General features: G+C 38.2%; 1 protein-coding gene across 1 annotated transcript in view; it reads left to right on the top strand.

Annotated features, from left to right (window-relative positions):
• Positions 1-9,327, top strand: part of GAD1 (glutamate decarboxylase 1) — a 46,537-nt gene extending 37,210 nt beyond the window's left edge. The window contains exons 16-17 of the mRNA XM_032771056.2: positions 1,915-2,004; positions 4,337-9,327. Coding sequence (XP_032626947.1) covers positions 1,915-2,004; positions 4,337-4,510 — 264 coding nt within the window. The 3' untranslated portion in view covers positions 4,511-9,327. The remainder of the gene's footprint in view (positions 1-1,914; positions 2,005-4,336) is intronic.
• Positions 9,328-12,410: the final 3,083 nt, after the last annotated feature.

Below are 12,410 nucleotides of genomic sequence, written 5' to 3'. Positions count from 1 at the left end.
ACATAGACCAAAAATGTTTTTCATGTAACTTGACAGCTGGGAACTAAGTTTGTATACATTTATTGGAGCAATCTTGAAATTTCTATAGGTTTCTCAAGAGCTCATAGCTATGTATGAAAAAGAACAACATGGCCACTGACATATGGGCAGACTTTTGGCCAGACACATACTAAACTTATATATGGATTTCAGTTATGAACACAGGGATTCCTCCCCTCTTTTTCTTTTTCTTTTCTTTTCTTTTTCTTTCTTTCCTTTTGTTTTCACCTTAAAGGACTGTATTGGGCCACAAGCTGAACACTTCAGATGGGGTTTATCAACAAAGAGCCAGATTCCCATAAGAATGTAGTGCAGAGGAACTGGTGTGGCTTCTCAGATTAGGGTATGAAGATGGCCTTAATAAAGCCTGTTCATGCTGACATTCCAGAGGTTGTCACTCTTGGTTCTCTGAAAGCTGCTACCTCCTCTGCTGATGTCTCTGCATAAAGTCTTGGTTGATACACACTTTGTCTCTTCACTTACTAAGAGGAGGAAAATCAGTTACCAAAAGACAGACCTGTCTGTGTACAATGTCACTGAATATGACCGGGTGCTGTCTGGCACTGGAATCTTGGAAGGGACATCCTCTTAAAATTACATAAGTGTTGAACAATGTTTGTACTTCATCAGCGCTCTAGAATATTGTAAAAGGGACAATGCATAGTGAATCCAAGATGGCAGCTGCAAGTAGACTGAAGCAGCAATATTATACAGAATGTATTGTTACTTAATATATAGAATTAACAGCGGTCATGGTATAATTCCCCACTCTGAACCTTAGCGTCCAAAAGATGGGGTACCAGCATGAATTCTTCTAAGCCCAATTACCAGCTTAGTACCTGTAGCACTGCCACCAACCAGGAATTCCAGTGCCTGGTACACTCTGGTCCCCCCAAAACCTTGCCCGGGGAACCCCAAGACCCAGATCCTCTGGATCTTAACACAAGGAAAGTAAACCCTTTCCCCCACCGTGCCTCTCCAGGCTTCCCCTCCCTGGCTTCCCTGGAAGAATTACTGTGATCAACTCCTTGACTAAAAACAGAGAGGAAAATTCACCTTCCTCCTTCCTTCTCTTTCCCCTCCCAGCCTCTCCCTGTGAGAGGAATCCAACACAGAGAGAACATCCTTTCTCTCCCCCTTCCTTCTTCTCCCACCAATTCCTGGTGGATCCAGACCCAGTCCCTGGGGTCTCACCAGAAAAACAATCAGGTTCTTAAACAAGAAAGTCTTTAATAAGAGAGAAAAAACATAAAAATATCTTGTGAAATTAAAGATGGATTAGGTACAAGATTGTCAAGCTAGAACACTGGGAATACCCTCCCAGCCTAAGTATACAAGTACAAAGTAAAATCCTTTCAGCAAAATACAAATTTGAACTCCTTCCAGCCAAATACACAATTAAACTCCTTCCAACCAAATGCACATTTGCAAATAAAGAAAACAAACATAAGCCTAACTCGCCGTATCTACCTAGTACTTACTATTTTAAACTTATAAGATCCTGTATCGGAGAGATTGGAGAGAAACCTGGTTGCACGTCTGATCACTCTCAGAACCCAGAGAGAACAACAACCAAATTCTAACAGCACGCACAAAGACTTCCATCCCTCAAGATTTGAAAATATCCTGTCCCCTGATTGGTCCTCCGGTCAGGTGACAGCCAGGCTTACTGAACTTGTTAACCCTTTACAGTCAAAAGACATATAAAGTACTCCTACTATCTGTTTATGACAACAGCCTTAATAAAATGTATAGACTCTACTTCTGTAATAAAATATTCAATAACAATTTATTGTCCTTCAGGAGATTGGTGTGGGTGATCCATATATTCCTATTATGTTTATTCACTTATGTGTTTTTTTGTTCTTTTTTCAGCCTGAACACACAAATGTATGTTTCTGGTACATTCCTCAGAGTCTCAGGGGCATACCAGATTCTGAGGAGAGAAGAGAAAAGCTAAATAGGGTATGCAGCTCACATTAAATGTATAATATATTGATTCATTTCTAAGCCAAAGGGTTTTATTTATCTAAAATAACATATCTCTGCATGTGCTGATTCTGAGCCAGGTTTCCAAAATAGAGTTGATGGAAATTTGGGATTTCCGTTTAGCAAGGGAATGGGCAATTCTGTAAAATCATTGTTCTGGAAATGCCAGTACATGGTATTTCCCAAAATAATCATTTCCTGCAGGACCCTGGCAGCTGCTCACTGAGATTGTCATGATTCTTGACAATGATTCTTGTCATTTTCACAGCTGCTTTTCAGTGATGGGTGAAAGTGACAAGAATAATGTCCCTTTCAGTCCACATCTCTCAGATTTTCAAGGGTCTATGTTTTTGGGCAGCCACATCATGCAGACTGTCTAGGACCAGGAACCCCAGGGCTTTGAGACTCCTAGGCCAGCTATCTCCCTGGACTGCCCAATCCCTGCAGCCTGGGGAGTCAACAGCTCAGAGAGCCATCGGGCCCAGGAGCCTCGAATCTGTGGGATCCAGGAGCAGTCTCCATGGTAGGACTGCCTCTCAGCCGCGAACTATGGAAGCCTGTGTTCCTCAGCAGCACACCAGCTGAGCTGGCAGGAACTCAGGCAGGTGGTTAATCAGTTTGTTGAACCCCATACATTGCTATGAAACACTTTGGGTACAACAAATCACCATTTTCTAAACCTATTTCACTGGAAAATTGCAGACCAGCTCTACCCCAGAGTTCCATGTTATGACTGGCCTCTGGACCTTGACATTTCGTCTCCTGTTCTTATTGGGTCTGAAGTTATATTTCTCCTTTGAAATCAGACATGGAACGTATCCAGTTCTTCTAAAGTACATTGTTTTGTGGCAGCATTTTGGATAGTTCAGATTGGGGTGAGGTTAAGAATACAAGAGAGAAAAAGAGATTACAGTTATCAAGATGAGATAATCAGGCCCTGACCAAGAGTTTTTTGTGGTGGGAATAGAAAGGAGAGGGCAGATTGGTGATATTGTAGAGGAAGAACCAGCAGGATTTTGTGGCAGCATCACTGTGAGGAAAGAAGGACAGAGAGGAATTAATAAAATTACTTGTGTGAATCTATGGGACAAAATGACTAATGAAATTGCCAACAGTGATAGAAAAGAGAGGGAGAGGGAAAAGTCTGTGAAGAAAGAGGAAGTGTTTGATTTGACCATGTTAAGAATGAGCTAGTGATGGGACATTGCGAGACATCAAGGAAAAAGTGTCAAATGGCACCCAGAGATAGACACTGAATGGCAGGGACTAGGTCAGGGGTGAAGTAGTTCTGGGAATCATCATTTTAACTTGCCTGTGTACTCTAACGAGTGTTCTCAGATAGACCCCAGATTTCACAAGACTCAATTGTGTCACCCTTATTCACGTGGAGTACTACTCAAGATGAATAAGGGTGGCAGAATCTGGCCCATAATTAGGCAAGGAAAGGCAAGGTAGTGCTCTGCTCTTGATTGACGGATACCGTGCAACTGTTAAGACTTTGATGGATTTTTTTCTTTGAAACTGAAAATAAAGAAGATAATTGTAGTAACTTCATGGTGCTGTAAAACCAATCCAAATGTTTTCATGATTTAAAAAAAAAGATACCAGTAGAAAGTTTTCTTTATACAATAGGGCTGGTTGAAAATTTTCCATCAAAATTTTTGACAGAAAGGCTTTCTGAGTAAACAAAAATTTTAATGGAAAGTGTCTCCTTTCCTTGTTTTCTGATACAAATTCTAAAATATCCACTGAAAATTCTTACAAAGACAAAAAAAGTCACATTTATTAAAATTTTCCCATGAATTCTTTTCCTGACCTGTTTTAACAGTTAACAATGCACTTTCAGTGTTTGTCATCCAAATACTGAAGCATTAAGAAGTTGAAAATGAGACTATAAACCAAAGTGAAATTGGCTTTGTTACTTTTCATTGTCCAAACTATAAGACTTCCAATAATTAATCAGAAAAATAAATAGCGACACGTAAATTTAGATTTGTAAATTCTTCCAGTACTATAAGATGTTATTAGTAGCTTAATAAGGAATACTGTTTGCTTAAGCTATGGTTTTTAAGTTGACGTTGTTAATCATAACATCTTAGATTATTAAGTATAGAAGAATTTAAACATCTAATTTACATATCACTATTATATATACATAAAATATGTTATCAAGCATTTTCTTTCTACAGTTTTATGTAAACATCTATCTCTGGTGTAATTGCTCTCTTTTCTAAATTAAGAAATATGGTGACTAGTAAGAAAGGAAAAGGGTTCTAAATTGCTTTCCTGTTTTGTTTTAATTATAAAGGTGGCACCGAAAATCAAAGCTCTGATGATGGAGTCAGGTACCACAATGGTTGGATATCAGCCTCTGGGAGATAAAGTCAACTTCTTCCGAATGGTTGTCTCAAACCCAGCGGCAACTAAGTCTGACATTGACTTCCTCATTGAAGAAATAGAAAGATTGGGGCAGGATCTGTAATACTCTTGGCAAACTATTTATTCCTCTAGTCCACTGTTTTCCAGCACTGGCTTTTTTACCCAGTTCTGCAGAACACCCTTTAAGGAAATTCCCTTTCTAAATGTTTCACTCTCCTAAGACACTCTAACACAAAAAAATCTGTAGGTTACTGCAGAGGTGCTGGAACAATTCGTATACTGGGGGTGCTGAGAGCCATTGAACCAACTGTAAACCCAGTATATGATGGAAACCACTTCAAGCCAGGGGGTGCAGTAGCCCACACACACACCCAGTACCCTTAGTTCCAACACCTGTGGGTTACTGAAATATATATGTATTAGTAGGTCATTTTATTGAAGGAAAATATATTATCTTCAAGTGTACTATGATCCTTATTTTAGTCTGTTTATTATAGTCAGCAGGAAACTAATAAGTATTAAAATAGAGAATTAAGAACTCTGCACAATATGTTTGTACAGTATATATATATAAATGGTAATGAATTTAGAGCTAAGCCACAGCATGTTTTCCACTTTAAGAGAACTAACTTTTCTTTCAACAGTTAATGATGTGGACAATGTGCGGCAGATCTGTCTAACAAATGCAAATAGCTGTAAAGAAACATTTTAAAAAATGTAGCTTCTTAGGAGCTAAGGAAGATGTTTAATAGTATTAAACCGTATTGTTGGTGCTTCTCTCACATACAAAAACAATGGATCGTGAAAGCACCCCCCCCGTAAGATAGTTTTATCTCCCCTTCAGTGTCATAGCAGGGGATAATAGTAGCAGAGTCATTGTACCAGGTATATTATTGCTGTATTTTCAGAGATTAATCTGTGTAGATTGTGTATATTATTGTTAAATGACTTTGTGAAAAGGAATTAAATGTAATAGTTCAATTCTAGGTCTATGAAATATTTGCTTATTTATATGCAGAGATTTACCATGCTAAAGAGTTGTCTTGTATTTTCTTCCATTTGTAATGTATCCTATTTATATATTATTGAAGTTCTAAATGATGTTTATGGTATTTTAGTGCATTTGTGAGCCAAAGAGATGATAAAAATATTAGCTGACACTTTTTTATTTATATAATAGTGCCCTTAAAATAACAACTTACAGTTAATTTTACTGATCATTAGGAATTCTAACATTGTATATAGACTCTAGTATAATGAAATCCCTTTACTTTAATAGACTCTTCACTTTTATTAATTGTAATGTCTGCCTGTATGTCCAGTGTTCTGAATGCTTTTCTAGTGAATATTGGATAATAATCAAGGCCCATGTACTTCTGTTGTAGTTCAGGTTCAATCTCTGTGACTAGTTTAGCTAAATTCTGGGGGAAGATTCCTGAAGAAAATCTGTACCAAATCTGTGAGATCGTTAACCAGGTTTATTAATGTTTTGTAGAAGGGGAATTCACTATGTATTTTGGAGTTTACAGAGGAAAAGAAAAACTCACCACAGAATGTTTAAATACAGCTGGCTTGTCACCATAGTTTTAACTGATCAGACATTTCAGAATATAGACACAAGAGTCATCTGCAGCCCATTCAGTTTTTAATTAACTAGGTGACCAGTTCAACAAAGTATATGATTTTGTACTGGCAGACCAGCAAAGTAGTGGAATCAAATAAAGGCTCAATAGTCCTCTGGCTACAGAATGACTATTGTCATGATAACTGAAACCTGCTGATTCAAAATCTTTTCAAAATATGCTGCTATGGCTATTGTACAGGAAAGTCTGTAATAAGCTACTTTTCTTTCCGATCTGAAATAAAATTTAATTGCATTAGAAATATTCTATTAAAGGATTGTAAAGAGACACATTTTGATTTAAAACTACAGCAATACTCTGTCCAAAAAGATCCTAACACTTTGTGTTGCTTTTTCATTTATTTAGAGGGGGTTAAACACTCACTGCCTTGGTGCCCCACTTTATGCCATGTGAACGGGCTGCAGTAGCATGAAGGGCCCCTAAAAGACTTGGCTGTAGCCAGAAGAGGATTCCGTTAGTACAGGCAATGCAGAAGACAGATGTAAGGTTGGCTTAGTTGGCATGCTGGAGGCAGGGCTGGAGAAGGGAAGAGTGTGTTGGGGCAGGGCCACATCACACAGCACTAAGGAAATTCCAGACATCACTGCAGCTCATAGGACAATCCAGGGAGTCAGCCATAACTTACACAGTCCCCTCTAGGTCTTTCCAGCCCCTGGAGCAACCCAGGACTGGGAAGGTGCAAAGGTGACCATGGTCCCCTGGGGCTGCAAATTCTATGCTGTGCCTCAGCTGTGGTCTTTAGAGTAAATACCAGTTGGATATTCAAAACACCATGTCTAACCCCTCTCATACAGCCAGGAAAGCCTGGGGCATTTTGACATTCTGTGAATGGAAAAATCGAGAAACCCATTTCAAGAGTCTAACATTGGTGGGCCCAATCTAACTTCCAGGTCCAGAGGGTCTAATTCTGATGTATAAGCACTCCATGCTTATTTTTGTCACCAGGACTCTTCCAAAATTTAAGGAGATGAGTTTTGGGTGGCTAGTCATTCCCAAGCACTGTTTTCTCCTTCTTTTCCTAGAGACCCAGTATACCTCTCTCCTCTCTTACACTCTGTAGAAGCTGCTTCTTGAACTTCATTTTGTTATGACCTTATTGCTCATTGGCATCAAGTTCAGGGCTTGTTTCACTTTTGTGGCTCTCCTTTTGCCTCCTAACTATAACATACAGAAGATGATCCATATTATCCACCTCAAAATCTTACAACTATGAAGCCACCCAGTAATCCCACTAGCACAGTTGTCCTTCTAGTAGGCCCATCTCCTTAGGGCAATGTTTTTACTTCATGCAGCTGGTGCAGATAGTTCCAGTGGGCCATGCTTCTACAGTCGTGAATTTTGATCTTCCAGAATAAATATTCCTGACATCTTCCCTTCTTTGATACTAGCACCTTTGGTATAAAAGTCAATGATATAAGGTCTGAATCCTGCTTCCATGGATATTGTCAGCATCAGTATTGGTTCTGGCTTCAATCTTTTAAAATCAAATGCCATTCTCTCTAGATGTAGGCCATTTCTCATTAAAAGGTTAGAGTTCTCCTACTCACAAGGCTGTTCTCGGGTGTTCAGAAACAAACTCTTCTCTTAGAAATGAAAAGGCTAGATTACTTTTTGAAGCATAAGTTTATGGATGAGATTTTCCCTCTCTGAATAGTTCACTTTATTCAAAGACTTGCTACAGAAGATTACAGCATCTCTCTACTTTTCACAGTGTATGAAAAACATTATGGCCTATGCTAGTCATTGCCAAGACATCTAACCAGCCTTGAAAGGGGAGTCTACTTCTTCCACACACAGCAGCAGCAGCAGCCTCTTGTGGTTTCTTTGACCAGTTTTTAGCTTAGAGTTTCTGACCCCCTTCATGCCCTCACTCAGGGAGTTTCAGTGACAGTACCACTAGAGAGGTCAGATGCAGGCTTCATACTTTATGCTCTAACTTTAAAATCTTAACTTTCCGGCCCTAGTGTCCAGATTATCGCCACCTTACAACAATAATATTTGAAGAACTCTATAGGCTTTAGAAACATATGTGGAAGCTAAGTAATAGGATCCCCATTTTGCAGACTGGAAAAGGACAAAGATCATGCAGCAAGTCCTGAATGGTACTGGCTGGGAACAGAATCTTATTCTCCTGAGTAGTGTGCAAACTGTAATTTGATTACTACAAATTGCTTCTCTTCCATTTGGCACAGTTTCTTGCTTTTGCCAGATCAGAACTACCAGACTGTTCTAGCTACTACCAATGACAGTTTGCATCTAGAAGTGACATTTAATAACGTAGATCCTGCTGCCTATCACAGAGTCATGAAGTTTATCTTCGAGGTGGTTCTCACAGCCATGAGAGTTAAATTTATCTTCATGTATGATGTATGGGATTTTTTTCTTTCTGGTACCACTGTATCTTAGTTTTGTGGCAAATGATGCTCAAAACCAGTTTCTGGTATCTCCTTGTGATTGATGTTGTCCATTAGGATATTTAGCAGTAATGACTTCCCATCACCACCAGCACAGGGTCCTGGTTTACCTCAACTCAGACAGCTGATTTAACAGAGCCTTATTTAGGGGATGGCCGTGGTCATCAATGAGACAAAGTCTCTATATTTCCCTTCCAGTAGTCAATCTTCATCTGAGTAATATTCTGTGGCTTCTCAAACAAAGACCTCTCTGCAACTCTCCTGTTCTTAAATCCACACAGCAATATGTGGGGAAGATCAGAAAGCGTGAAGCCATGGACGAGGTGACTCATTCCAAGAAATACAATTATAGTTGAGCAACTCTATTTTCCTGATGTAACGAGTTGGTAATTTACTCTGAGGTTGTGATTTCTTCTTTAAAATCTTACTGACAAGCGCTGTACTGTTAAGGTGGGTGAATTCAAAGTACCTTGACAAATGGCAAATAGAGGGAAGATGCAAACTAGAAATTGTTGCTTCAGTGTTTACTAGCTGATGTATTAGATTTGGAAAAGGATAACCAAAGCAGCTGTTGATTTTAGGTAGGAAAAGTTCCAGTTTCAGTTGTTAGAACCCCTTTTTGGAGAACACAGTAAGCTTCTACCATTCGTGGCAGACAGACAGAACCAGGGTTCTCGAGAATAGCCCAGAATTTTAAAATCATCATTTATTCAGGGCACAACATGTTTTTTGAATGGTGACAAATAAAAAGAGATTTTTTTAAACAGAATCTCTGTGTTTTGTGGCTCAAAGAAATGTGAAACTATAAAAATGATATGCAATGCAATTTAAATTTTTCAATAATAATTTATCTTAAAATTGTTTCATTTGTCTCATTATTTGTGAGTTCTCTGCTTTTCCTCAAGAACACAAGACGTACATCTCACAGCAAATCTTAAACACTAAAAACAGTGAGCCAAAGCTTTAGGACACAGCACAGCTTTTAATCCTGAATTCAGTGGCAGCTTGCATGCATACATGCTGCATAACAACTTCAGTATTCAGATATGAACAAAGTAATGAAGTTTTACTACTTTGCAGGGATTGTGGATCATCTGGTGAAAAGAATAAAGCAGAAACATCTCTTCATCTGGTACTGCTGAAGGCCCAGTTCAGCTTGTTCAAGCAAAACTCACATAAAAGTATGTGAGTTTAGTGTGACTAAGACAGGGATTCTCAAACTTCATTGCACTGACAACAAAAATTACTATGTGACCCTGGGCGGGGGCAGGGGAGGGGGCATAAAGCCGAATGCTGCTGCCCCAGGCTAAAGCACTCAGGCTTTGGCTTCAGCCCTGTGTCCCAGCGAGTCTAATGCTGGTCCTGGTGACCCCATTAAAATGGGATCCTGACCCACTTTGGGGTCCCAACCCATAGTTTGAGAACCGCTGGACTAAGAAGAGGTGGATCAAGCTCTTCTGGAAGACAGAGAGCCAAATATTTGCATTTTGCTGATATTTAATATGTGGATCTATTTCTAAAACTAACGTCTTTGAGGCAGAGATCATCATGAGCCCAATCATAGGCCCCAATCCTGCAAAGACTTGTACATGTGCTTAACTTTTCACACATAATAGTTCCATTGACTTCAGTGGGACTATTCACACTGTGTATAGTTAAGCACGTGTGTAAGTCTTTGCAGAATCAGGGATCATATACTGCAAGGGGACTTTTGTACGTAAAAGAAATAGAGGATCAGGTTTTGCAAGTGTGGTCAGAGGTGTTATGTGTATTAACTTGTGACCTGATCTTGCAACTACCTGATCCTGCAAAGCGCAGGTGCCAGACTGCACCCACACACAACCAAATGCAAGATCAAGGGCTACCTGCTCATTATGGGTTCAAATCTACAAGGCGCAGAATGCCCTAGACCTGTTGCAGAAAACCATTTAAGTGCTTGTTTAACTTTAAGCATGAGTTTTCTTTTGGAAGTCAATGCAACTATGAATGAGTGTAGCATTAAGTATGTTCTTAAGTATTTTGTTGAGTCAGGGCTAGAATGCTCAACATTTTGAATGACTGAGCATTATACTACACAAGCAGTTATAGTAAAAATGATTCATTTAAACATATGTTAAATTAGGTTTAAATTTCTATGTTGTGAATGACCTGAACAAACTTTAAAAGAAAATCGTTTTGTAAAGGTATACATGAAAGACCCAGTCCTGTGGCCACTAAAGTCAATGGCAGTTTTTCTATTTATTTTAACGGAAGCAGAATCCAGTCCCTGATAAGTGAAATATAATGGGAGTTTTGCTAACATAACAACTATAGAATGGGATTCTAAACCAGAGCTGGGTAAAAAATTGTGACGTTTCTGTACTATTTGTAAAAATAGGCCCTGGCATGTACCAAGGTCATACACGTTCAGAATATTATAGCCAATATAGTACAAATTTTAATATCAGCCACAACTTGCATTTCAATGAGTATGTAATAGTTAAGCAAAATACTAATTATATTTTACTATCATTTATGCATTAAACATGGATGTAAAATACCTGTCATGTAAAAATAAGACACAGGGTTTGCAAGAATGCCATAATTTACTGCAGTAGAAGATAATTTTAAATTGGACTTGAATTATGCATCATAAATACAAAAACCAAGACATTTCCTGTATAAGAAAAATATGAACGTGTGGCAATTTGTCATAAAATGTCTTAAATACTATCTTACATGTATAAGATGGTTCAAAAGGTTACTGTGCTTTCAGTTAATGTATTGTGTTTTATAGCAAACTAAAGTGCCATTATAGGAGTCTAATTAGTTTTAGACATTTTCCTCATGTGTATCACTGAAAAATAAAGGTGCTTTTGAATTAGTACTCAAAATAACAAAAACATTTTCTTCTTGCATGATGAAGGAAAAATGCTGAAAAAATATTGCCTTATGTATTATCTATAGCATGATATTAAAATTTGTGTCAATTTATTTCAATAGCATGCACACAAATGTGGATTTGTATAAACTTTGAGGTTTCTTGTATTTATACGCTAAGGGATTTTAGGACTTATTCGAGTTCTGATTTATAAGATTACATAAAGCAAACAGACTGAGGCAGTCAATTTATACTACAAATAAGTTTTCTAAAGGTTAATATCTAAGTGTAATATATAAAAGTGTAATATAAAGCACGGACATAAAATAATTATTGTATTATATTGGAGAATATTTTCTTCCCCCAAGAATGTTTAGGAATGATTAGCTAATGCAGAGACCTGGTTGACTGACTGATAAAATGTTAGTATCAAATTCAGACTATTTGGGAGTGGGTGCATCTTCACTGATGTCAAGGGAACTTCACCTCTTTGCACCAGGGCTGAATTTGTCCCTTAGTGTTTTATGATTTTCAGTTACAACCTTTATTCTAGGAATGAAGTGGTTTGAAACAAGAAGTACTTGCAATGGGAAATAGTAACTTCCTGAAGAACAAAGTGAGCAAGTAAAGCTGCTGAAGTTAAAATGAGAAGATGCAGCATCAACAGGAAACAAAGAAGGTTAAAAGGAGAACTGCAAAGGTGAAGTGATTTGGGTTTCATCGGAGCATGATTGGGGATCAGTATTCTGGACAAAGCAAGAATTTCAATTACAGTTAGGAAAAAAAGAGGAGGGAGGAATGGGTTTTGCAATGGACTCAATAAAGAAAGAAAAATCTGCTTATGCTCTGTTCCTTTAGAAAAGTCTCCTGAAGAAAAGGGTGAAGGTTCTCAGTACAGATAGACATAAAATGATACAGAAACATGTTACACATCAACATTTAAAATGTTTTAATTTGTCCTAGTTAATCTAGTCTCTTGTCCAAGTGGAATTCTTACAGAGTGAACATGTGTGTGCTTATAATATAACATATAATTGTATGATCAGGCTGGCTATGACTTCCTCAAGGACATGTATGGTAAGAAAA

The sequence above is a fragment of the Chelonoidis abingdonii genome, chromosome 10, assembly GCF_003597395.2.
Source record: "Chelonoidis abingdonii isolate Lonesome George chromosome 10, CheloAbing_2.0, whole genome shotgun sequence".
Lineage (NCBI taxonomy): Eukaryota > Metazoa > Chordata > Testudines > Testudinidae > Chelonoidis > Chelonoidis abingdonii.
Note: the sequence above shows the minus strand (reverse complement) of the source record. Positions and strands in the feature narration are given on the sequence as shown.